Source organism: Echinococcus granulosus, assembly GCF_000524195.1.
Source record: "Echinococcus granulosus chromosome Unknown EG_S00141, whole genome shotgun sequence".
Classification (NCBI taxonomy): domain Eukaryota; kingdom Metazoa; phylum Platyhelminthes; class Cestoda; order Cyclophyllidea; family Taeniidae; genus Echinococcus; species Echinococcus granulosus.
In genome coordinates this window covers 124,244-150,038 of record NW_020170521.1, presented here as the reverse complement: position 1 = coordinate 150,038, position 25,795 = coordinate 124,244, and the positions used below count along the sequence as shown (strand labels likewise).

Below are 25,795 nucleotides of genomic sequence, written 5' to 3'. Positions count from 1 at the left end.
CATCTGCTTAATACGAATGGATGTAAATGAAGGAGTGAGGGCGCGATGCTCCCTCTCAAATGCCGGTTTTGTGCACCTGTCATCTGTAACGATGGTTAACACAACAATGCCCGTCGTATTGCTTCGTCTTCCAAGTGATTTCTTTCCCATGCCCTTTCTCCTACTGAGGGTGGAGCATTCTGCAATCTCAGCCACACCTTATCTAGGCACTTCCTTTAGTGATCAGCATTGTTCCGAAGGTGCGTGTTCATCGTATCACCGTGAAAACTGTCCCGTCATTCATTCCAAGTAGCGCCAAGCTTCTTGGAATAAATGAATTAGAAGAGAAAGCATATAGTGTTTTGGTACAAGCTTTGATGTCCATCTAAACAGGCAGGCTTATACTTCAGTCTTAGACAAATGGTATTCCGATTGCGTCTTTGCTCTTTTAATCATTCAACACGATAATAACCAACTTCGTCCGCACTGATATGCCTCATTTTGTGCCCATTAAAGACTCAGAGCGCTGCATTAACACGTGCATCGTGTCTGGCTCCACATCGGTAATTACGGTGTGCGCGAATGGAGAGAGGTAATGTGAAGCCATTACAACAGTAGAGACGCCCACCTCATACGTATTTTCACCCTCCATAGTCATCATAGTGGATTAAAATAGGGTGACGTCAGTACCTCCTAAAATATCTGTTGCGTGACCTCTCGAAATTATGCAAAATCTTACTTTTATTGCACTTAGGAGCTTCTCCAATTAGTGCATTATTTTACGTTATGCAGAATTATGCGTTCAGGACTCACTTGATAGTACTTGGAGAAAGACACATACAATTGAGGAATCCTCAATTAGTCACTGGGGCTCTTGCTGCAGCGTGTTTCGCAACATACTGTTAAGCTAGTCCACGCTGTAACTTGAATGAGTGTGATTAAATCTGTTAAGGTGGAATGATATTAGATATAATGGATCGCACAGATCTACTCATTCAAAAGTAGCTAAATCAATTTTTTATTAAGATTTAACCGTTTTATGCAATTTTAAGACTAAAGCACTATTTGTGGTGCAAAAGTTGACAACGGGAACATAAATAGGAAAAAAATCATTCGAATCACATCACGTGGTCTAATGAGCGGTTTTAAAAGGTAAAATATCTGTACTTGCCTCATTAATTTTAACTTTAATAAAATTGAAACAATACGCATTGTTTGAATTCCCGTGCAAAATTATTAACTCATGATTTGCCTTATTAGCCCCTATTTTTAGGACCATAATTTTTAATAACAAAAGCAATAGAAACGTCCATAGATATTTTTTGGGATTTTACACCTAATTACAGTAAGGCACAGCAAAATGACAAGAGATTAGAAATCACGTTATTTGTTTTAATCTCCTAAGTTTTGAACGTTATACGAACGTTTTTTAATTTACGGCTATTGGTTTTGGTGGTAGTTTGGACGATGGCCGGCGAGTTGGATTTGAATGTTGATGAGATAATTTCAGCACTGTTGGAAGGTACTGATAGTGTATAGGCATTTTGCACCGATTTTAGTGAGAGGGCCTCGAATTAGCACTGCTGTAAACCTGAAGGAAGAGGATATTAAAGCACTATGTGCCAAGTCGAGGGAGATTTTCCTTTCGCAACCTATTCTACTGGAATTGGAAGCGCCGCTAAAAATATGTGGTAAAACATCATTTCCTTTAATAATAGTGACCTTAATGCCATGCATGATAGTTGTGTGCCAATAATTCCTGAAAGCACGCCAAATGTGGCACGGAAGTGTATTTTCACTACTTGTTGTTGTATAAGAGAACTTTTTTTGGGCATTTTAGTAGTTTTTTTGAAGTAACAAGCTTAAATGTTCATGTACGTATTGGCCCCGTATTTTTTTGAGATACAAGTGAAGACCTGTTCGTTTGTTCTCTCCTGAAATATGCCTGAACCTTATTTTCCATTCTTAAAATTCGTAGGAGATATTCACGGTCAGTACACAGATTTGATGCGATTGTTCGAATACGGTGGGTTTCCTCCCGACGCTAATTACCTCTTCCTTGGCGATTACGTGGATAGAGGGAAACAGAGCTTGGAAACTATTTGCCTTCTTTTGGCCTACAAAATAAAGTATCCTGAGAACTTCTTTCTTCTCCGTGGCAATCATGAATGCGCTTCAATTAACAGAATATACGGATTCTATGATGAATGTGAGTACCTTGCATAGTCACTTACACACGTACCAATTTAGTAGCTGTTTGGGCTTGTGACCTGTGTGTCTTGAAATAGTTGGGATTGGCTCAGGCACCGAAGTGTTCGAGACGAAGGATTACTAATTTCCATTTTTTTTCTGTTTTAGGTAAACGAAGATACAATGTAAAACTATGGAAGACATTCACAGACTGTTTCAATTGTCTTCCTGTTGCAGCCATTGTTGATGAAAAAATATTTTGTTGTCATGGAGGTGAGCAAGTTAGTTCAAAAGTATTTAAGATTCTCATTGTCATTAGTGAAGGGTCAGAAGTGCAAGTGTGTTAATGCTCGTGCACAATTACTGAAATCTGAATAGGTTTCGGGTTTAAAAATCGTACATATCGGGATTTGCATTTCATTAACAATTTATAATTGACGATTTATAACAAGTTGTTTTGTTAACAGGATTATCTCCAGACCTTCAAACTATGGAACAGATCCGTCGGGTTTTACGTCCCACTGATGTTCCAGATACCGGTATGTCAGCAAAACAGTTTGAGGAGTTTTAAAAGTGCTTTTCGAGTATATCCATCACTGATTCTCAATTTTGGAGCATTCTGCTCTGTCGTTTTCGTTTTTAAGAGGATATGTACATCTAGTAATAAAAAAGGTAGTGTTTTTTGGCACAAAATGCGATGGCCTCGTGTGTCGCTGCTATTCCATTGAGTCGCCGGATCAGGAAATTGTTTCTCCATGAGTTGGCGATTAGGAGTTTTACTTTATTGTAAGGGGATCATCTTTTGGAAAGCTCCTCTCTGGTATCCATGGGTGTGTGTTAACCGATTTCGTCACGCCTTTGTGGCGCAATTCTAGAGAGGGAAAAAAATCGAACTTCCTGCATGCAATCTTTTCTATTTTACGCCAATTAAATATAAAAAAGGGAGCCTCCGTTTTTATCCTTTTTTTCATTCAACCCTCAATTCTCACACTGACCTTTACACGCGTTCATGTGTCGTCTGTGTGTATTACGCTCTTTCTGGGTGTGCATTTACGCACTCGAGTTACTACAGCTTTCCTTCCCTCTCGCTGCCTCATACAGGCTTAATCAACGCTTGTCTTACGCGTCATAATCCCAATGTTGAAGCTTTTTTTAAAAGAAAACTGTAAAATCCTACATCAACTCTTGCGCCATCCTGATTGGAGAATGGTTGATCCTTTCCAAAGGCTTTTACGCTCATGTTTAATTGAAAGTTCGGTGCTTCTTGTAGTGACAATGTTAACAATCTTTTTTTCTGATATAGATAAATCCATACTCGATAGTACCTCGAGATCACTAGACGCGTTTTTTATTTGTCAATGTCCTGCTTCTTGTTAAACACTGGTTTCGTGCATCAACCTACTCCTTGCTAGGTAATTATGCTTATCAAACTAGTGTTTGCGAGTTTAAATTGTTTTTTTCATACACATAATTGTGCTATGACAAATCCCGCAGACAATACCGTTTGCGTCCGTAAATATGCATATAAAGGTATCACTGGATTTGTTTGCCCTGCGTTGGCATTCCAAAAGAAGGGCACATTTTCTTTTTTCTTCTCAAAAAACCCCTTGGAGAGAGGGTGGAAGCAAAATAGGAAGTGGGAGAGAGGAAGAATGAAGGCGGGATTTGTCACGAAGGCCCGCGTGATTCGGGAATGACGCGGGGCTACGCAAATTTGACCAACTGCGCACCTTCATTCTCTGCCTCTAGAGGAAGATGCTGACAGTTTTGATGTCTATTTGCCCCGCAAAATTACACGACAGCCCTGTTGTCATTTCAATTTAGGTGCACCGAAATTTGTGTTTTTCCGGCTTTTGAAACAAGTTTAAATGACAGGTGTATCATTTACGAAAAGCATGTCGATGTTATTAATTAGGTCCAAGTTTTCCATCTAAGTAATTTGAGTGTTATCTGGAGAGCTCCAGCTCGTCGTTGTTCCACTATCCATTCATCTCGTTTTCGTCCACCTAGCTCTTCATTTACTTAACCATCCCTTCATCAAGCTAACATATCATTGGAAAATCCATTTGACCATTTCGGATCCACCCACCTCTTTTTGTCCACTTTCGGGAACCTTTCAGAATCATTTTTTGAATGATTGCGTCAGAAACACCAATGAAAAAAACTGTTTCAAATTGGTTGAAGTTGTCTAAGTATAAGTGAATGTTTTTCTTGATCAAAGAATGTCCTTTTTATATCCACGGTGTTAATACACCAAATTCGAAACCCTCCAATGGTATGCAGTTATTGTTGTAGAAGACATAATCACAATCAAATTTTCCCAGAAGCTCTCGACAGGCTTGGATAAAGTTGAAGGTAATATGAAGGTCGGTAGTCGGAAAATGGTAGGCTAACTGTTGAGTGTCTCAAGCATCCCCCACAACGCAATGATGGAAAACCCTCAACCATGAGCCAGTATTTAGGTCTCATTAGTCCATCTTTTCCGTAGGAGCTTGCACCGGAGCCTAATTGAGTTCTTTTGAAGAGCTGGATAATTAATTGGGCATAAAATTGAGGTAATTACTTGTTTGCAGCTTGGCTTGCTGTTCCTGGTGGAAGTCTCCATTTTGCCGTAAGACCCATTTTGAAATCGGTGCAGGTCTTTGATTCAACTATTTTCATTTACTTGGACGTAAAAAGTGACTGTTCATGATATCAGTCTCTTGAATGCAGCCAGTTAAGTATCAAATAGTAAATAGTACTTATTTGCTTTCGGAAAGGCCTAGTTTTTCGTTAGTCCAACAGATTATTATTTTTCGAACTACCGACCAATTTGTTTTTTCACATTATAGATGAAGTAGTTGTTTGTATCATCAATTTTTTTTACTAACAAATATTTGCAAAAGGTTTTTAATAAACACCGGTTCCTACCTCTTTCATGGTACCACAATAATTTAGAGAGTGATAGTCGGTAAGGATGGGCTAACAGACTGCCTTCTACTGCGGGGTTTTTTCCCCACGTGATCCTCTCTCGTGAACGTACCGTTAATATCATTAAGCGTCCACATGAGATGCCTCCATCGGTTGCCCAAAGTGTGAAATTATTTGGGGTAAACTAAATGGTGTGTAAACTGGAACTATCAAGCTTTTAAAATCCAAGGATCCCCAATGCTCATTGAAATCACCTCGACAGCTGTGAATGAATGGGGATAACTTAATCTTAATAAATCGTAAATAGTTGATTGCGAAGTAGTGTAAGATCGCTTTTCCTTTTAATACCTTGATGACGTTTTAATTTGTGTGCATTGCCTTCTGCGAGATATCACCCATCCGAATCTTTCTCGGTTAACTTCTCATCGAAAGTCTGGGTCTGATGTGAATTTACTTCAATAGTGGCGGCTGAGAAAGGACAAACTGGTCGTTTAGTAGTAAAAAGTAGTGTTTCCAAAAATGTCGGGGGTCACTTTTGAAGTCTGATTCTAGGTCTGCTCTGCGACATTCTATGGGCTGATCCGGACAAGGACACAAGAGGCTGGGGCGAGAATGACAGAGGCGTTAGCTTCGTATTCGGCGTGGATGTGGTGGAGAAGTTCCTGCATCGCCACGACCTTGACCTTATCTGCCGTGCTCATCAAGTGGTGGAAGATGGGTACGAGTTCTTTGCTCAGCGCCGTCTCGTCACCCTCTTTTCGGCGCCCAACTACTGCGGCGAGTTTGATAACGCCGGTGGAATGATGTCAGTCGATGAAACACTCATGTGCTCCTTCCAGGTAAATGGAGTGTAATAGTCTTGAACTTTGATGTATTTGGTGTAGTTCACTCTTTTCTGAATACCAATGTCCTTCAGAGTCTCTGCAGGTTAAAACGATTTTTTTATGAAAAGCTTAACATAATAAAAGAGGATGAGACAGCTTTGAGGGACGTTCAAGACAAATTGGGATTTTGCAGATATGAAATAAGAGTGAAAACCGTCTTTCCTGCCATTTCACGGCAGGCTGTGCTTGGATTAGTTGTCTGGGTTCAGGCAGGTTGTCTTTTCACAGGTGTCATTATTTAGTTTGTTGACTGCGAACTTAGTCAGCACGATCGAAATTGCCGTTGGCAGATGTGCAAGCATCTTTGAAGTTTTCACATCAAAACATTTACCTGCTGAGTGGCTCGGTGTCTCATCACTGTGATACACTTGAAGCCCCCTGTAGGTACAAGTTTATGCAGGTTTATCTCCTTCCTTGATAAGACTCGATCACCAGGCGCTTTTACATGCTTGCACCACCATTTTTGTCTGAATTGGTCTGTGACCTATGTTGGCCATTAGTAAGCGTTTTGGAACACATTCCTCTGTAACCTTACCACAATGGCTCCCCTCGTTTCGGATCGAAAATCATAGTTTAATTTGAACGTTCATCGCATTCGCTTACATCGCCATTCATTTTTTTTCTCTAATTCAAAGTACATATCTCTAGCTAATCCTTTATATAGTTGCATAACAACATGTTTGTTTGACTTTCAAAAAAGGGTTTCATTGGGTCATTGCTCCTAAAAATAGCCTTAATATTCCTACATTAGTGGTAAACTGGCTATTCGTTGCGCCGGGGAGTGCGAAAGGCCCTCCTTTGCGGCACCATGGCTGTTCACAGTAGTAGTAAGCTATTGACTTTCGGATGTTCTCGATTCGATCAGGTTGTGCTCTAGGAGTGCCTCCTTTTAAATGTTCGTAACCATCAAAGCTGAAGGCATAATTTTTTATACAAGTTTTTTACTATGTTGAAGTCTGCTTATTCCTGTCACTATTTGGTAATTTTTTGAACATCATTTGTCTATCTGATGAGTCGTTTTGATACATTTATGCACTAAATTACTATATTACTAATCGTTTCATTGCCTCGCCAGCTTCACACTATTAAACTTTTATTGCCATGCCGAAAGGGTAGCTATTTATTTCATCTGGATCGCGGCTCAATTTTTAGCCGGATTTTTTGAGGATAAACAATCTTTCTTACTTCGTTGCATAGTTGCCTGTGCTCGAGGTCTTTGGAGTTCCTCTTGAACAAAGGTACATCGCCGACTCCGATTATTTGTCTTCTGCACAAAATTGTTGGAGTTTGATTCCGGCCTAGATTCACATCCACAAACAAATCTCCCGTTTATTGAAGACCTTAAAAGATTAGGCTTTCTGAATTTGAGGCAGCTGTTTTGTAAGCGGTCTACTATTTGACTCATCACTACCACTGGCGCCTATCTACGTAAGGGTGGCCTAGGGGTCTTTCGCTTTTTGTAAACAATGACAGCTCATATAAACAGGGGCTTTTATTCTTCCCTTCAACCGCCACAATTATATTTTCTTGACGTTAAAGAGTAGGTATTACGTCTGAAAAGCTGGAATTTTTGTTGTTATTCGCTTCTTACTTGGTTTTAGTGGTCGTTGTCTACCTAAGCAGAAAAGACTGGTCTACAGCTAGAATTTCCGTAGTAGTAGCGATGCTTTCCCGCATTTCTCTTCACTAAGTACTAAAGTACAGTTGGCGAGGGTTTGAAATTTCCTTGCTAGTGCCTGTGGAGGTACTTTTGCTTACTTTTTTTCTCCGCAGCAATAGATTTTGTCGTGGCGAGGGTGGCAGTGGTAGCTGAATTAATCGCGAAGCTATTTGTCTTCAATAAGTTTTCCTATTTTTCAAATTAGTGGAAGTGGAGTTACTTGAAACCAAACCATTCTTATGCCTGCCTTTGAAATCCTGGATAATAGCGTAAGTGGGAATAAAATTGCAGTTAAACCCTAAGTTTCCATAAAAAAGTGTGTGTGATGTCCTAAATTGCTTTAAAGATTGCTCCCATTTTTAATTCTTTGAGGTTGAGGGGGTTGACATTGTCGTACTTTGGTGTTTTGGTCGGAATTTTGTGCTTTGAGTCACTTATGAGGGATTGTTCTAATATATCCCATCTACATCATCATAACCTATTGAAGTGAAATGAATTTTCTTTCATTAAGTCACTGTTAACAGTTGTCTGCTTTCCAGTAAAAAGACCTTAAGGGAGAGGTAACTTTTGTTTCCATCAGAAGCTCTTGTCTCTTCTCACTTCCCATTTTGATGAGATTTTGTTCATATGAGAAACCATACTGACATTAGTCTGTCAGTATTATTAACCCCGAAAGGGCAAAAGTTGCCATTATTTATATGAGGAGTTTTGATGAACGTCTTGTATTCGTTTTGAATAAAGGCCCAAGTGGATTCCATATTAACTGCCTATCAGCCTCGTCTATTACTCCAAAATTGTCATTTTTTTCATAGTTATTTGCGCACTGATCGTCTACTGTATTTTTTGTTGGAATTATATCTCCAGCTGGAAATTCACTTAAGATCTATATCCTAACGGATATTCGACTCCCACAGCAAAGAAATTTGCTGCTGATTTCTATAGGACTCGTCATCCACTGGATGCTTCCCACCACAAATTTATCGAAATCCCTTAAAGGTGTGGATGGTGATGCGACCATCTGCACTAGAGGTCTTTCGTTTTTCTTTAACAATAGCATAAGGGGATGCTGACTTAAAGCAACAAATTCTCTATCTTACAATAGAAAGAAGCATTTTTCCGCTACCTTTAAACACCGCTAGTCCCTTTATTACACATCATGGAATAGTTTTTGCCTCTGAACTATCAAGGGCCTTTTGTCTGCCTACTCAATTGCATTAAATGCTGCATCTCCTACTGAGAAATACTTTTATTCAGACTTATTTAGTCTTCCTCGTTTGATACCCCGCACAGTATACATGCTCTCCGTATGAACAAATGTATTTAGGCAACCCTGAAGTTCTGTCTTTCACAATGCTGAGTACGTAGGCGCTTTCTCCTGATTGCAGTCTTCCAAAATGACTAAACTAACTAGCTGACTAAACCTTTTTGTTTCTTACGGCTTGCCAGTTCCGCAGTGTTGTCCTAATTTTAATTGCTCTAACGCCTTCACAGCCGAAGTGCAATTAAAGAAGCATTGGTTTATTGAACGTGCTGTTTTATTAGTCGACCTAACTTAATTCACCCTTACTAGATAGGGATTTAGCTGTCAGCGGTACCGAAATATCAGCATATACCGTTTCAGTGCATTCCAACGTTTGCCTCGTGCCCAATATCTCAAAATATGCGTTACCTCTGATGTCTTGCTAGGGTTGGCAGTCTTCTTTCAAGACTGCTATGTTTCCATTGGCTTTTCATATTCTAAGGCTCTTAGGGAACAGATCAATTTTAATGTGACCTTTTACGCATTATTTCGACAGAGTTGAACCTCAAAATCTCATAGCATTGTACTAACCACTGTAGAGCTAATTGATATCCGTAATTTTTTTTCAAGTGTGTATAAACGCTAACTCGTCTGAAGGGTCCAAAACGATAGGCATGAACGGAATGCTGTCATAATCCACGTCTTTGCTTAGGGTCAGGCTTCCCTAAAATTTCAACCTTTTTTCAGATTCTTAAGCCCTCCGAAAAGAAGTCGAAATATCAGTACCTTGGCGTTAATTCTGCTCGTCAAGGCGGTTTCGCTCGTCCCACGATGTAGTATGCTCGGTCTAAGGTGGGTTACTTCTCTGACTCATACGTGCTGTTATGCAATTATTTTTATGTTTGACTGACGTGGGGCTGCAACCATTTGTCAGTCATTACATCACGTTATTTATGGTAATGAAATAATGTTCACCCTACGCGTGTTTGTGTATGAATGCCAAATCACCCTTGCCGAAGTGGTTAGTCTGTTGTAGCAGCGGCAACAGCCACACGACTGCTTTACCACGTTATTCACCAGTTTACTTCCATAGGTTATGCCATTCAACTATATGAGGCCGTCGTCCGTTCACAAAAAAAGCTACCAATCAAACTGTTTTCCAGCCGCGATCCCGGAAGGTAATGTCCACACGCACGCACGTGAAAATGGTGTACCCCACGCTGATCTCTTCTTTCTTGCCTCTCCGTCCCTATTCTGCTTCACTACATTCACTACCTGTACCATAAAAACCACTTCCCTCCACAGCTTCTTTTTACCCTATCGTGTTCTCTTTCCCATCCTTGCCGGGCTCACAACAGAGAGGAGTGCAGTTTACCACTAGCGTTGCTTTTGGCGCTGCTGCTGTCACCAGCGTCACCACTTCCGCCCCCTATTCCTTGTCCTCCCGCCCTCCTCTTTTGCAGAATTGCCAAATCCTGGTTTTACTTGCGTCTTTAAGACGCCACGTTATAACCGTCACTACTTGGCTCACTCTTGTTCTTTGTTTCTTCCTGGGTTCCTTGTTTTTGGAGGTCAGCAAGTATTTGAAACAACCGATGGGATTTGGGACTGCGCTATCAATGTTGTTGTGAAGGTGGAGTGCTGTAAATTTAGGCTGAACTTTTGAAAAACGTGGTTGAAATGGATTTAACAGAACGGTAACTGGCGCTTTTTGCTCATTTCAGTAGAACCGCCCTTAAAGCTTGACTTCAACAAATCTTCAGCATTGCGGCCATGTTTGATGCTTTCGCCAGATACGACAGACACCAATAGCGGATGCGAACAAGCCCTCTGAGTCGTGGTCGTGCTTGTCAAATGCCTTACCATAATATGGCGCTCTGTGAGGAACGTGCCGTTATTGGGTGCTGACTGCTACTGTAAAGGAATTCGCCCTCAAGCTTGGCGATATTTGTTGGCAATTATCCCATGATCAAAGCAAGTTCTCGTGAGAAGTTTCTGGTTGTTTCTCGAGCTCCAATTGAAATCTGGCTATATTGCATAGTAGTGTGTTACTGTCTGTGTCGAGATACGTGCTCCAGGAACAAAATATGTCCATAATTGCGGCGCAGCATATTCTCGTTTGTTTTTCATCGAAAAGTACTTCAAACCCCTCGATGAGGTAGGAGCTAGTGGTATTCTCTGCAACTAGAGTGTCGTAATCAGTCTTCCTTTGATCGGTAGCTGTCTTTAACGAATAAAAATCTCGTCTTTTATCTGGGATTGTCCGTGTATTGTTAGACTTTTTGTTATCTCATCTATCAGTACTGTCTCGATTACGGTTTCGAGACCGATTACGCGCCCTCTAGCATAACTACAACGCCTTGAATCTCCTTTCTTTGGTAAGGCGCCACGTTTTGGGTGTCATCCCCTGACTTCACTTCCCTTTGCCTCCATCTGTCAACACAAGATAGGAAGAGAATTTCGATAGTTTGCTGGTGTAGGTATCCCTGGCAAACAATCGGCATAGGTGAAAGCTTTTTTGCACTTGCAGTGTTTCACTCATCGGCTTTGTTTTGGTTGTTGATCACCATCAACGTGACAGGTGTCTGATCTTAGGGCAGTCTTATGAAACATGGGTTGGCGAAAACCATACATGCCTCCCACGAAGTGCTTATCTCTGCCAGCTACGGCAACCTTAATAGTAGACGTCAACACGACTTTCCTATTGTGATCGTCCATACTAGTGGCTTTCTCAAGAATAAAAAATGCAATGAGAGGATTCGAACTGCTAGACCTGCAGGCTTAATCAGTTCTACATTGCCCCTCCCTCATCCCCCTTCCCTTAAAGTAGAATCGAAGCTCTCGTAAGTAATTAGTCGAGTGTTGAGTAGAGGTGATGAGTGGGTGAGAGCTATTGAATTTGTGGCGAAATTCGATTGTCGTATTTAGCCTCCCCGTGATTGACTGGTGGCTTCAAATTGTAGCTGTAAGGCGCGTGCAGTGCAGTGGGGAATAACAAGGCAAAGTGGCATCCATCAGTCTGCGTTATGGCTCCGAAAACAACTACCTTTACACTTCCTTTGTAACCATTTGTAGGGATTCCACGAGTTCAGAATCATGAAGTATGGATGCTGTGGTCATGAGCACTACCACGATTGTTTGCAGAATTTCTTCGGCAAGGAGTACGATTTCCAAATCGCAAAGCTGTCCTTATTTTACGCGGTCCCACCCACGACTTGGGAAATATTTGCACACGTTCACCTGGCCTTTGTTCGTCTTAGCCCTAGTGTTCTTGATAGCTGCCAGTAACAAGCCCTCGAGTTTGTGGCAATGCTCGTTTGTGACTCGAGGGGAGCCCGAGACCAAAAAATTTAGGAACTTTCAATCGCCTACTTAAACACGAAAGGTATTCTCTAAAAACTCCCTTACCTTTGAATTTAAAAACTGCCTCCCATGTCTGAAGCCCAGCTTGCGACGGTGATCCTCCATCCTTGATGTGAAAAGTGAGACAATATGAGATATTTTTATTTATTCTTATCGCTTCATTTACGTGGTGATGCTTTGGCAGGATGGAAAAAGGGTCTGGATTGGAGATAAGGTGGCGGCAACAAATTCTGATTCTGAGGAGGACTTAACAAAAAGGGGGAATTCAGCATCGTAGACGCGCTTATTGATAGCCTTCCCATTCAATACCTAACCATGAGGCCTTGGACGGTTCAAATTGGCCGAGTTAGAGGACAAACAGGTAAAGAAAAAAAAATGTCGAAACCGTTTAAACTTCCTTCCCTAGGTAATTTAGGCTGTATGAAAAGGTTTAAAGTCTTGGTTAGGCTCATAAACACTCTCCCCCCCCTCACCTCGTCCTTTTGACTGGAAGCTTGACCTATGTCTTCAGTGTCTTATCGTGAATTGTGGTTTGGTTACAAATATCTCAGAGAAAAAAGTGGGGAACTATGCTTTTTTTGTCATTTTCCACTTTCTCATTGAACCATCTCGTGTAGAAGTGACCGGTAGGCATACACAGTGTTTATGGTAGTAATTGGTTGTCAAAAATCCGACCGCACCCTAAATCGAGATTAGATGAGATAAGTTTAGCGAAAACTAAAGTAGATGACGCTCACTAAAGGGCTGCGGTTATCAGCTGACAAGATAATATTATCCTTACCTGTCAGCTTTGAAGCTCATTTAGCTTCTCGAGATTCCCCTGAAGGATCAAGAGGGTAATGCTCGGGCGAAATCCATTCGACATGCAGAAGGGCCTAGGTCTTCTGGTATGGTCCAGAGGCTAGTTCACCCGGCGAGGGTGCAATGGTGGAGCACTTTGGTGACCCCCTTACCATAACCAAATGTTAAACAAACAACCAACGTATTACGTAGCTACTCCTCTCTTTTATGCCTCGTTCTTGACGCCCTCCTTCGTCAGTCTCCCGCGTCAGCCATCACAGCGTAGTTGGTGCCCTGAGAAAGAGACTCACGAACCGCCCGTGCCAGTTATCAAATTTCCATGCATCTGGGAAGATACTTAACCGCAATGTCTCTAATTCCTCTTGGCAGTTCTAATGGATCTGCAGTTTCGTCTTGCAAGGAAATTGGATCCGGGGGCATGGGATATGCCGATCATCACGCTGTCCATCGCTAGTCATAAAATTACTGGCTTAAAAGCAGAGTCTATTAAAAAGGGACGAGAACTAGCATAGTTCTGTGGGGGTAAGGTTTTGCGTCTACTTTCTCCTCGCCACTTCAGTGCTGCTCGGCCATATCTGTCTGGATTCCACCCTGCTAGTAGGGCAGTAGTGAAGGCATCGTGATTTCACTTAATTGACATCTTCACAATGGAATGTAGGCGGCTTTGTAGCAAACTTTTTCACGTGGTTCACGGTTAATGTCGCTTCAGTTATTAATAGCTTTCCTGTAGAGTATAGGATTGCGGTAGTTGCTGGAGGTAGACGGCATTTTCAGCCCTTCTGTTAGGGGTAGTCACAAATTCTCCAATTTGCAGTACTTGTACTCCTTCCGTCCCGGTAAGATTTATCATCCAGCCACAGAAATCATGGATTGATATCTACGAATGCAGCGACCCGAGCCTCTCCAAAAGAGGTAAGAAGGCATAATACTCTGGCAGAAGATATATTTCCTCGAGGCCTGTTCACCCGACGAAGGCAAAATGGCAGAGCACCTTAGCGGTCCCTGTACCAAAGATGAGAGCTAAACAAACAACCGGTGGATTACACTTGCATAATACATAGGAGATATTCCATCACAACTCGAATCGTCCACTTTATGAGAGTCTTATCTTATTCACTCGCTATATCCCAGTTTCACTCACTATAAGGGCAATGCTCAATTTAGGGTGGTTAGTTAGGTTATTCAACTCAGGATTTCAAATCGACATTTAAAAATATACTCAAATAAAAATCTACTGGAAATAGTAACTTTAGTGGCAAAAGCAAGGTTGTAAAGGCGCTAGTCTTTACACCTTCCCTTAACATTGTCTCTCGAGGACTGTTTCAGTGACTGCAGGAAAATGCACGATTCCTTTACCCTTTTGAAGCTAGGTTTCACCTACTTGTCGGGAATTACTTAAAGCAGAATTGTGATTAGGCTGCCAAGGAGAGAAGGAGGTGAGATTTAACCTTGCCAGTGAATAGTCCCAAGAAATGTTATTAAATACCCTTTCATCCCCTTTTCTCGGTGTTAGAAATGAAGACGAGAGAAGATGCAATTATCTGCGTTGGTGGGTGTCATTTAATTGCCGACCTTTGGCAAATCGGCTAGGGCAATGCAGCGTTGCGCAAACCACTTAGCATTGTAGGTGAACCTCATATGGCGTGTTACAAGCTCCCCTATCAATGGGGGCTGTAATTAATACAGCAGTCGCAATTGAAACCAAAACATTTTAGACGTCATTCTAGAACTATGATTTTTAAAAAAACAGTCGGAAATATTGATCTCACTGTGGGTGCTGATCCGTCTATGCTCCGACACATGACATCGATAGGCTGAGCGAAATATGTGTCAAAATGGTGTCTCAAAAGTTGGCGGTGAAGAAAAGGGGGAAGATTCTAGACGTTAGGTTTGAAAAGCCTGCAGTTTCTTGACTATACTCTTAGCTAGTTATGGCGTTTCTTACCAACCATAAAAACGTAACGAAATTAGAGCAAGATTCGGAATCAGAAGGATGCATAATGCTGACTATCTCTCGTTCAATTTCTGAGAATATTTCTAGTCGGATTTTAACAGATGTCACACTGCAATTAAGCAAGGGAGAATCTCATTTCGGCTGTTGATACCAACATTTGCATGATTCTAACGTTTTTTGTTAAACGGCTGGTTAAAAATTACGCCACTAATGAACTCTTCCATTCAACTGTCCAGTGCGTCATCATGGCTATTCTTAGTTATTAACCACTGGCCGTGATATTAGTGCTTATTAACTGTCACAAAGGTATTTATTTTAATCGCAAAATAATTATCTGAATTATACAACTGGAATTATTATGGCTAAAAACAAAGTGAGACTATTAAGAAGCTTAATTTTTAGACGCCACAAATGCATAGTTTTACTCTTGCGTGATATTTGGAGCATATCATTTCACCAGCCTCTGACAAACGCAAATTAACCCTGACTCTACAGCCCACACTACATAACAAAGGCCAAACAACCAAAAAATACCACGTCAACCAAACCCCACGTGCATTTAGCCGGAGTAGACAGGTACTAATAAAATCTGATTATTCGAATTCAGATGAATGCAGTTGTCAAATGCGGTATGAATGACAATTGAATTGGCACCAAATATGTACTATTTGCTGTGCAAAAGTTCATTTGAAGGTCATCAATAAAAGTACTCATTATTTATTAAGCCAGGTGATTGATTGGCTAATGTGTATGCTCGATACCAAGATAATTGGTGAAAAAATATTGGCACGTCTCACGGGGATTGTCATTCGTTAAAATACATTTAGCTCATTGGCTAAAACAGCTAATTGGGCGGTTTATCATCAATACCAATGACGAAGGTATTCAGTGACGTGGAGTTGAAAGCGTCTTAATTTTAAATCTCACACATTGTCTCAAATTTTGGACTTGTGAAATATTTGCATTTCTGTGGTGATTTTCCTAAAAGTTGAGTCATTAATAACACATCGAAAAGAGATTAACGCCAATACCTTGAGGCCTTAACAAAACGAAAGCTAAAGATATGTGGGTAGAAGTCTCGGAATGCTTTCGACTTACCAGTCCTTGAAACAACGGAGCAATTTTCGACACTGAATATTTTTAGCACTATGTGAAACTTGCCAAACAGTCATGCATAGTGGTAGCCTAGCAACAAAGCCACATTGAACACATAACTCTGTTACCCACTACGAATTCAGTAAGTTAAACAATGCTTATTAAAATCCAACCATAATTTCATTCAAAAAAACTTATTTAAAGAACCCAAACAGAGTATTTTTGTGCCCAAATTCCATCACGTCATTAGAAAACACTTTACAAATAAATTTTTCTTAGCAATTGCTTTGAAGTGACATTTCAATAAGCAAACTATAGCGAAATATTTTTTTACCGATGGCTTAGACTCCCCTTAAGATCGAAAAAAGGACAGCCTTTAAGGTTTAAGGTTTTTCGGTTTTTTAGAATGGGGCTTTGTACACGTCTATATGACTCCATGGAATGCATATTCCGGATCATCAGCTGGCTTTGTATTTACAGATGTTCCTCACGCGCAGTGATAAAATTTACGAAGGAGGGTTCAGAGAAGGCGACATAGCTAATGGATGGGTGATTCGGTGGCATTACAGGCTCTATTTTGATACTTTGTGACGGTTTGAGCCATTCCACGGAATGGATGCGATGTTCTCCAACCCTTTCAGTGATCTGCTGATCTGTGAGTCGGGTTGGTTGTGGCCGATATCGTCGTTGCCTTCGACGTCGTTGAAAACAGTGAGCAAGGAGGAGTAGGAGGGCAACTATGAGGGTTAGGCCTGCAACGCCAAGGCAGACAAGGAGCCACGTGTTGACGTGGCTCTGAAGGGGAGAAGAAACAGAGTCGTCTGTGGATGGACGTGTCTGTGGTGGAAATTGGATCCATTCTCGGTGAGACTGAAAGTTAAGGGAATCGATGGTGGTGGTGGTGGTGGTGAAGGTAGTAAGGGATGAGGAGGAGCTGTGCGCCTCGCCTGCATACAGCGCTGCCTCATCGTCGTGATAAGAGGTGCCCTCAGTGTTGGCAAGATCCGCACTCGGCAACCTATAGGAGAAAGGTCGTATTAATAAATTCACCTACCTCTTCTTTCACCCATTCCACTAATTTACCCAACTATCCTTTTATTTATTTTTCAAAGTCAGCAATTTACTTTTTTTACTCAGTTTCATATAGATTCATCAAAATATTCATTACCTAATGAAGTCCCTACATCCAATCAGCCTTTCTCTTAAATTACTGGAATAAATTGCTTGTTGCTTTTCTGGGGAGGAAAACATTGGAATGGAATCTTGTCAAATGGGTATTCGCTTGGTAACTCGAACCTTCCCATTTAAATAGCAGGCGATTGTAAAGTCTTTGCGGTAATTGTCGTTGGTATGGCGCCTGTAATTTCTCATGGGTACATGTTACTTTGCCAGTACGATGCTATTTTTTGTACTCTCGACTGATTTTCTACCGTTTCGCATCCTCATCAAATATCAAGTGTACCTGATGATTGTGATCCCAGCTTGACTGTTTCGCCAACTAAAGATAGTCCGGTTCCAAGGCAGCAAAAGCCAGTTTCTTGTACCGACTATTGTATAGCATTTGAAGAAGGTGTGGTAGAAAAATGCATACTCCAGAAATGGTTTAAAAGTTTTATTATGTTAATGGACCACCCAAGAATGGGTAAATCATGTTAAAGAGGATTCTCTTCCGTTAATCAAAAAGAATTGCATATCACCATTGGCCATAATAATCGGGAATGAACGGTTTACGTATGTTTTGCAGCAATTTCAAATTAAAATGACTTAGGAGCCAGATGACTTACATCACCAGCAACTAAAAATTAGGGGATCTGTTCTATCAGGGTGCATTTATAGATGTTGAAAGGCTTCAAGTACCCTTACTTAATTGCCAGCCAATTCCTTCACATGGTCTACAAAATAGTGACGTTTTTCACTTGGCTGTTGACTGTCTGATCGAGTGAGTGACTTGTGATGAGAAAAGAATTTAATAATGCAACGTCCGTTAAATGAGCAAACCAATCCTTAGGTTATTCCCACATGATCCACCCACTACCCACTCCTCACTTTGAAGGCCTCCATCACCTTAACAGCGCATAACTGTACTGGCTTTGTACGGGCGTGTACGTGTGGTGACTGCAAAGAAAATTACACACTTTGAACTTCTTGCCAAATGCAGAGCCACTAAGTTTGGAATCTACTTAATACGATGGAATTGAAAATGGAAAACAGAAACGTCCTCTCGAGAAACGTCCGGAACTATTGCAAAATTGGGAAGAAAGTCCTCACTCAGAACACATGCCTCCTAGCCCAACCGTGAGAATAACTGCACCTCGGGGTGGGTAAATATTGCAACATCCTTCTTCAAGGAATCGTTCTTTTATTTATTTGGCAATTTACAACTAAACGATTAACTACGAGCTAGAATAAAAAGGAGCCGCAGCGAATGGAAAGGAATCGAATGGAATAGCCAGATCGGGAATAAAAATGAGATGGATCCAGGGATGACTGGTTGTAGGATGCTTGCTGCTAGGGCAAAATGTGTTATAAAGGCACAATTTGCAGGCGTGTGAGTTGTGAAAGGGGCCAAAATAAAGTTATAAGGCTTCTTTACATTATCATAGTTCTCCAATTAGGTGGTGTTGCAATCAATTCAGTTGCTTTTATTTTAACAAACACAAGTGAATCAAAGCTCAAGTGGATTTTATTGTTCATTCATTATATATTTCTTGCATCCTTTGTAAAAAAACCATTTTCTTTCCTTGACTGCCCAATTTTTGTGATTCTAATATTGTTTAAAATTAAAAGGCCAAATCTCACCTCCACCATAAACAACGCGAGACGTCAGCAGATCTTTATCAACAAGTGTAGAAGAGCACAAGTTAAAACTATAGCACACCAATGCAAACCATTAAGGGCGGGATCTTTGCCTCATTGGAACCATTTAACTCGATGTATTGAAGACGTCTGTCAAGATCTGGAATAAGCCCATCGCTTAAAGTAGACTTTCCGCGCTTACTCAGGGCCTCCTGTTTAACAAATTCACTGACTCTGCCACGGTGCTACCATAGAACCGCCAATGGGCCTAAGTTGCGGATATGAGTTTGCCGGTTTATATTGAAGCGCTATGATTATTTTTAACCCTTTGTTTTGATTTTGCGGTCACTTAAAGCACCGCCTTTGCACTTCTATGCGCCAACATTACGTATACTGTCCTACCATTTGTCTTTTTTGTCTTCTGGAATGTCACGGGACGCTGCATTTGTGATAGCAGAAAGCGGACTCTGTCTCATAAGGACACTGGCCCTAGATCACATCGCTTAGTGCTAAAACTTGGTGTGATGGAATATGAGCATGTACTGCAAACAAAAGAACGCGTTAAAATGATGTCTGCCTTTGGCAACTACTTCAGTAATGTTTCCTCTGGAAAAGTTATTAGCAATAGAAGCGACACCAGTAGTGAACCACCTGGGAAAGTTTGATACGGAACGGTCTGCGGCGCCTGTATGAAGATGCCAACTTAGTGAACACTCTATGCCCCTCTGCCTCTCTACTAGCTGACCAGGACCCAAATAGATATGGTTGGGCTCCACTAAAGTCAGAACAAAGTGATGAAGAGGGGCAGATGCAAAACCTTATCCCATCGAAACTGCATTGAACCCCATCATTAATTAAATGACTCTATTTTTTTGGTGAGTGATCTTAGGACTAGCGGTGGACTTACTTAATGGCCAACACCTTCCCTCTTCATTGATACAAGTTGCAAACAGGATAAAAATCCAGAGCGAGTGGGATTACCAAGAGGAGTCAGTAACGTTTCGGTCAAGTTTCCTAGTAGTTTGATGCAAATTTGATGACTGGCTTTGTTTGTGCAGACTACGCTATGATGGTCAACGAGAAGCATTGACCAAAGGAAGCGCCACGGATGACGTTCAAAAGGCGAGGTGGGCTAAGCAATACTTTGATTAGATACTTGTCTCTCTGTTTTAGCTGCATGGGTAGTTAAGTCCTTGCCTTTGGTCTTACGCTGGGCGCCATGGCCTCTGGACCATGACAGTGGCCTCCAGCCATTCTGTACATCGATACGCCATATACTGCCGTAAAATTATTGCCTCTTCCTTCAATAAAGCAGTCTCGGAGCTCTGCAAAGGGCTTTTAATGACCTCATGACAGACGTCAGCAAAAATTATTCAAAATGCATATGGGCATTTTAAAAGGCAGCTACTGGTTTTGTGAAATGGCTTTTTAGCAGGCTGATGAGAGCCTACAGGCGCAATTTTTTGTTTGTTTCTTCAATAAGTAGTTGCGTAAACCAGTAGTCAATTACGTAGGGTTTTAGAATGCATCATATCTTACGAATGTTAGTACACCTCATTTGACAAGGTTTGGAATAATTTTTGCCTATAAAAAGCGTATTCGAAGTATTCACTACTACTACTACCACCACTATTTGGATTGCACACTTAACTAAGCAGACTCCAGTCATTGCAATTCCAGTTTCCCTTTGCAGTGCAGTGAAAGTGTTCTTACGCCCACAGACTTTCCAACATTCAGTACTTTAATAATACGTATTTTTCAGTGTTATCTGAGCTTAAAAGGCTTTCAAGGGTGACCTGAGCTATGCGAAACACTCTCTGGAACCAATTGTCGCATTGGAAGAAAACGTAAAGAGGAAGTATATGAAAAAGTTTAGCCCAAAAGTAACACAATCGGCGGCTGGATAGAAAATCTCAACAAATTACAGCAGACATGTTCCTTTTCGTCCGTCTAAAGTCAGCTGAACTAAAAGCGCATAATACGTCTATGGATTGAATTAAAGGCTACTTCTTCATCTTTTAGGCCAAAAACGATACTAAGGGTAAACTTACTGCCGAAAGAAGGAGTTAGGAGCAAGGCTAATTTTGAAGTTGGCAAGATATTGAATGTCCGAATGCCTAGTGACATGCACATCAGCTCGATGCGACAGACCCGCCGCCAGATCGGATAGTGGAAGCCCGTTGTAAAATACACCTCCAGAAGAAGAGGATAAAACAGTGAGAGCCAGCATGGTTTTTCCTTAAGATAAAAATGAAAAATTTAGTAGACGTACCTGAAAGAACACCACGAAAGGCGTCGGTATAGTTTTCCGTAGCAGGAGCGTGTCCTAACCAAATTGTATGCTGGTCGTTGAACTGTTCGCCGTGTGGACCTTTGAAGCAAGGAAATACAGTCTTGGAATACTACAGAGTCTATCACCTTACCCCCCTTGGCTCACTCTTTTTTATGCTGCAGAGTTTATCGAAGTAGCTATTCACGTGATCTTTGTCAAGCTTTCCTCTCGAACGATCCCACCCATCTACTGGTCTCAGTGTCTTTTCGTCCATTCTTCAATCACGAAAACTTTTTCAGAGCATCGAAGGTTTTTAAAAAATTATTTGATCACCTCACAGATATCATGACTCCCGACCTTACCATTCGAAATGTGCTTCGTGGTTAATTCGTCCACTTCAAGCAGTATCGCAAGTCCATGTCGAAAGATGCGAATGCGATGGTAATTGCCATCATTTAGACGTCGTCGCTGTTCCCTCAGTTGGACCACTCCACCACCCATGTTGAAGACAAGATTAACTAACCCCGAATCCTATGAAAAGAGAAAGATTACGACGCAAATGCCATGCTTACCAAATAAATATGCAGGAAGTCCACATTTCCCTGCTTGGTGTCCACATAAAGGAGAGTGCAACGAGTAGGGGAAAAGGCCTGGGCAACCTGAAGACCCAGAGCGATTTCCTCACGATTCGTGTTTTGGTGGTCGTGAAGGTAAGTGTATTTTACGTAGGCCCGACTCTCTTTCCCATCTCTCGTTGAACTGCCGATTTTTAATGAGGTTCCGGCTAAAAAGAGACCGTGCAAACTCCAAATTCTGATTCGATAAATTACTTTGAATAAATTAATGAAGCGAATTAATATAAAATGAATTCATTTTACATTCTCTCGGGTTATCCAACCGAAACAGAACTTGATTATTGGCCCATAAAAAGTAGCACCAGAGTGCGGACTTGTGAGAGAAAACATGTTGCCTTGTGTCCGTGGTCAGGGATGCGTCTTAGAAAAAGTTTGATCCCAGGAATAGTTTATTTCCTCCATATTTTTAACTCCTTAACCTTGAACACGCAAACTGCCATGCATTTTTGCAAGACAGAGGTTTATAAATGGAAAAGTAATGTGTCGGCGTATGGGAGAAATGGCAAAACAAATTAAACGATAGAGATGGTAGTGGTGGTGCTTCACGAATTTCCCCATCTTTGAGAATGCAACTTTTCCTAAAACTGTAATGCTTAGACAGTTTGCCACTGCACTTGATTGATGGAAAAATTGAGTGCCATTAGACTGTGCTTCCGCTCGGAGCCATGGACTCTGGCAATGTGGATAGCCTTAGCTCTTTTGTATCTGAGTAATGTATATTCTTCCATATTACTGAGACTTCTTACGACTTCGTAAAAGAATCAAGGCCCTGCATTGGTGTCAGCGGCGGGCAAATCCGATCCTAGAGAAGAACTACTCCGATTTCTATTTCTCAGTACCAAAGCTTAACGCAACAAAAAGTGCATATATAACGCATGGGAGAATCTATGCTGGCCTTTAACAGAAGGGTTGAAAATGGTGCTTATTTCCGGTTACTACCCTAGTTCCCATATTCTTAGGATAGGCTATCCATACCTGAGGAGACGTTAGCTGTAAACTATCTGGAAAAGTTCGCTACAAAGCTGGCTATGATACCTACATGAGGATACAGATTGAGTAAGCGAGCGTTACCTCCTTTATCTCTCTTATACCTGGATATAATCCAGATGGATAGATAACTGAGCAGCTCTGAAGTGGAAGCAATGTAGAAAGGAGGAATAGCTGCAAGACCTTATCCTCACGAAACTACTTTGCAATCCCTTCCATTATTAAATGACTGCTTTTAGGCTAGTATTTTCACAACTGGCAATGCGAGCATCAAACGGCCTTAATGTAGAGCATCGCCCAGTCTTGATAAGTATGGAAATCGAGCAAAATCCCCTCAGAGTATGCTTTCCCTAAAGGAGCAAAACTCCAGACCCACTGGAATTGCAGTGATGCATCGACGACATTGGGAGTGAATGTCTTCGAGTGTCCACTGACCCACTGCTGATACGTAATGGTCGACGCGGGAGGCTAACCATGGCGGGCGCCGAGACAACACTTGAAAGAGGTGAGAGTTGTATATCGTTAAGATAGTTTGTTTAACTGAATTTTTGTCAAAAGAGAGCTTGGATCTCCACAGATTGCACTTCCTCTTGGCGGCCTGGCCCCAAGCCATGCCGCTAGTCCATGCTCTTCTGCACGTCAGTAGAATGTCTTCTGTCATACTACAGTGACTTCTTACGACCTCAGGAAAGACTCGACGCGCTACAAAGCATTCTGAGATGCAATTAAAGGGTGCAGCACACTTTCTCTTCAGCGCATAAGGTATTTTTATCTACCTTAGCCTTATCATTGCCAGAGCTGGAAAAGTGTTTTAGTTGTGTTCTGAGAGGCTAATTTTAATGGTAAGGAGAGGTAAAGTTGCATAAAAAAAAACTTGGTCTAGAAGATGTCATGAAACTAAAAGCTTCATCTAAATCTTTACAGAAAACAACTTACGTCAAAAAATAAGACCTTGTAAAAAGGTAAAAACCGCCGAAAAAGGTGTAAAAAAATTGATGATAAGGACAATTAAACAGACTGTATTGGATATGTTTGAATCTTTGATTTTTATTGCCTCTGCAAGACATGCTGATTGATAAATTGTCTTAATTGCGATTATAACCACCACCAAATCAAACCGAGCAGGGCAGATAGAATTGTATTTACTGCTTTTCCGCTCATCTTGCAAAATGTTATTATAAAACAGAATAATCGCAATTTGTGCCTTCGACCATAAAACAAACACTGATTTGTAGGCCAAAGTATATATTTTTTTTTAGTAAAATCAATCTGTTTGGTACATTTGAGATCAAAATTTAGCTTTCTTCTCAACTCTGAAAGCCGTATTATGATAGCAAAAGACATTGGAAGCGTTATTATAAGGTTTAGTTGAACGCTTATGCAGCTCTCTGAGTCTCCTCTTAAGCCGGAAGGAGACTTTATGCTAGGAGGACTTGTGCACCGCCGACGTACAGAAGGGTTAGAAGGCATCTGGCATGACCCAGCGGACATGCCTTCCAGCGAATTACAAAGGTGGAGCCTTAGGCGCGAAATCAAAGCGAAGTTATTTTCAAATTATCTCTCAAGATGTGGTTTATTCTATTTGGAGACACAGTTGAATTAGCTTCAGATTGGAGCATTTGATGACTTGAATACAAAAAATGATGTGAAACGTAGTGAGTAGCTTCAAGATACCAGGTTGGAATATTCAACTCATCAAACATATGGCATTTTCGTTCATGAAGGGCGATAAATCCTGACATACAACTTACGTAAATGGCATCGATTGCCAGTAAATGTGGTCATTTCACAGGAGCACCTTAACGACGCCCAGACATGCAGGCAGACACCACCGTTTAGGCAGTAGGGCAGTCGTCGCTGTTGAGCGAAAGCTGTGCACTTTGGTGCCTCCGAAGGGCGCTCCAGGCATCCCTGTACCACCTGCCACTTGCACACCAGACTGGTCCGATTCTCACCCATCGTCACCTCCGCCAACGTCCCAATGTCCATTTGAGTTTGATTGTTTACGCCGAATCCACCAATACAACCCTAACGGAAATAGTACTTGCTACTAGTAAGTAGACAATTTTTGCCTCTATGTAGGCAAATGAAGAGGTGAAGTTATTTCCCCATGTGGAGGCAATTTAATTTGCGTAAGTTTAACTTAAGGCTGTCTTTATCAAGTAAGCCAGTAGTGTCTGCAGCTTTATGCCTAAAGCGACATATTAAGGGATAGATGATGGCGAAACTTTTACATAAATTGCATTAAGAGTACTCCCAACAGAAGACAAATTGGATAGTATGATTTTTATTATTTTTTTGGTCTTTGAGCATTGTAAGCACCAAGTTATGGTAACTTTTGAGGCAAAAGAAAATAAAACTCCTAAACGATATGACAAAAAAGTGCGGAATTAGGGGGTGAGGACTGAGGGTATTATCAGCTCCAATTTATGACACAATAATAGTCCACTCGGCAAGGTCTCTAGTTACTTCAGTGGTCTCCGATTTTACCCATTAAGGTTGCTTGCAGTATTTTCGGCCTGAGACATCCCAATGTATGTATCGTGCAGTGGGAAGTACACCAGCGGCTAAATTACAATTTTGGCTGATGTCTTTGAAAAGGGAAAATATTGGCACTCCTAAAAATAGTTATGTAACATTGATGGAAATCTTTTACCAAATGATTGCGTGCTCGGCGTATATTATGCATTGCCTTTGATTCTCTCAGTTAAAACTAAACTACGGTTAACCGTAAATGCGCAGATAAAGCAACCTTTTAACAGTCTTTTGTCTAACCCGCTTTGTGATAAGAAATTCATCGCCATCGAAGGCGCTTTATTGTTAAAGGCAAAATAAAAAAGTCTATGTGACAGTGAATATGATTTTTATAAATTAATCAAAGAGAATGCTATGAACCACACTTGGAATGAAAGGGAACTGAGTCAAAATATTTTAAAGGTGATAAATTAGGCTCTATTCTTGGTATATGTCAGGAGAATCGAAAAACGTATTCATAAATTATTCCGGGTACATCCTTAAGATTTGAAAGG

General features: G+C 41.1%; 2 protein-coding genes across 2 annotated transcripts in view; one reads left to right on the top strand and one right to left on the bottom strand. All coding sequences in view use genetic code 11, as the record gives it.

Moving 5' to 3' along the window:
- Window positions 1-1,446: 1,446 nt before the first annotated feature.
- EGR_09295 (Serine/threonine-protein phosphatase PP1-beta catalytic subunit) lies at window positions 1,447-12,151 on the top strand (the record flags this gene model as incomplete). The annotated part of the gene is made up of 10 exons (XM_024498544.1): window positions 1,447-1,501; window positions 1,539-1,670; window positions 1,958-2,188; window positions 2,338-2,442; window positions 2,637-2,708; window positions 5,632-5,918; window positions 9,611-9,686; window positions 9,957-10,041; window positions 11,694-11,706; window positions 11,939-12,151. 10 exons carry the CDS (start codon window positions 1,447-1,449, stop codon window positions 12,149-12,151), a joined length of 1,269 nt encoding a protein of 422 aa, XP_024347049.1.
- An 8,768-nt stretch (window positions 12,152-20,919) lies between these two features.
- Window positions 20,920-25,795, bottom strand: part of EGR_09294 (Neurexin-1-alpha) — a gene marked incomplete at both ends in the record, with an annotated part of 11,717 nt that continues 6,841 nt past the window's right edge. Inside the window, 5 exons of the mRNA XM_024498543.1 lie at window positions 20,920-21,065; window positions 21,145-21,243; window positions 21,507-21,675; window positions 21,717-21,928; window positions 24,518-24,794. Coding sequence (XP_024347048.1) covers window positions 20,920-21,065; window positions 21,145-21,243; window positions 21,507-21,675; window positions 21,717-21,928; window positions 24,518-24,794 — 903 coding nt within the window. The remainder of the gene's footprint in view (window positions 21,066-21,144; window positions 21,244-21,506; window positions 21,676-21,716; window positions 21,929-24,517; window positions 24,795-25,795) is intronic.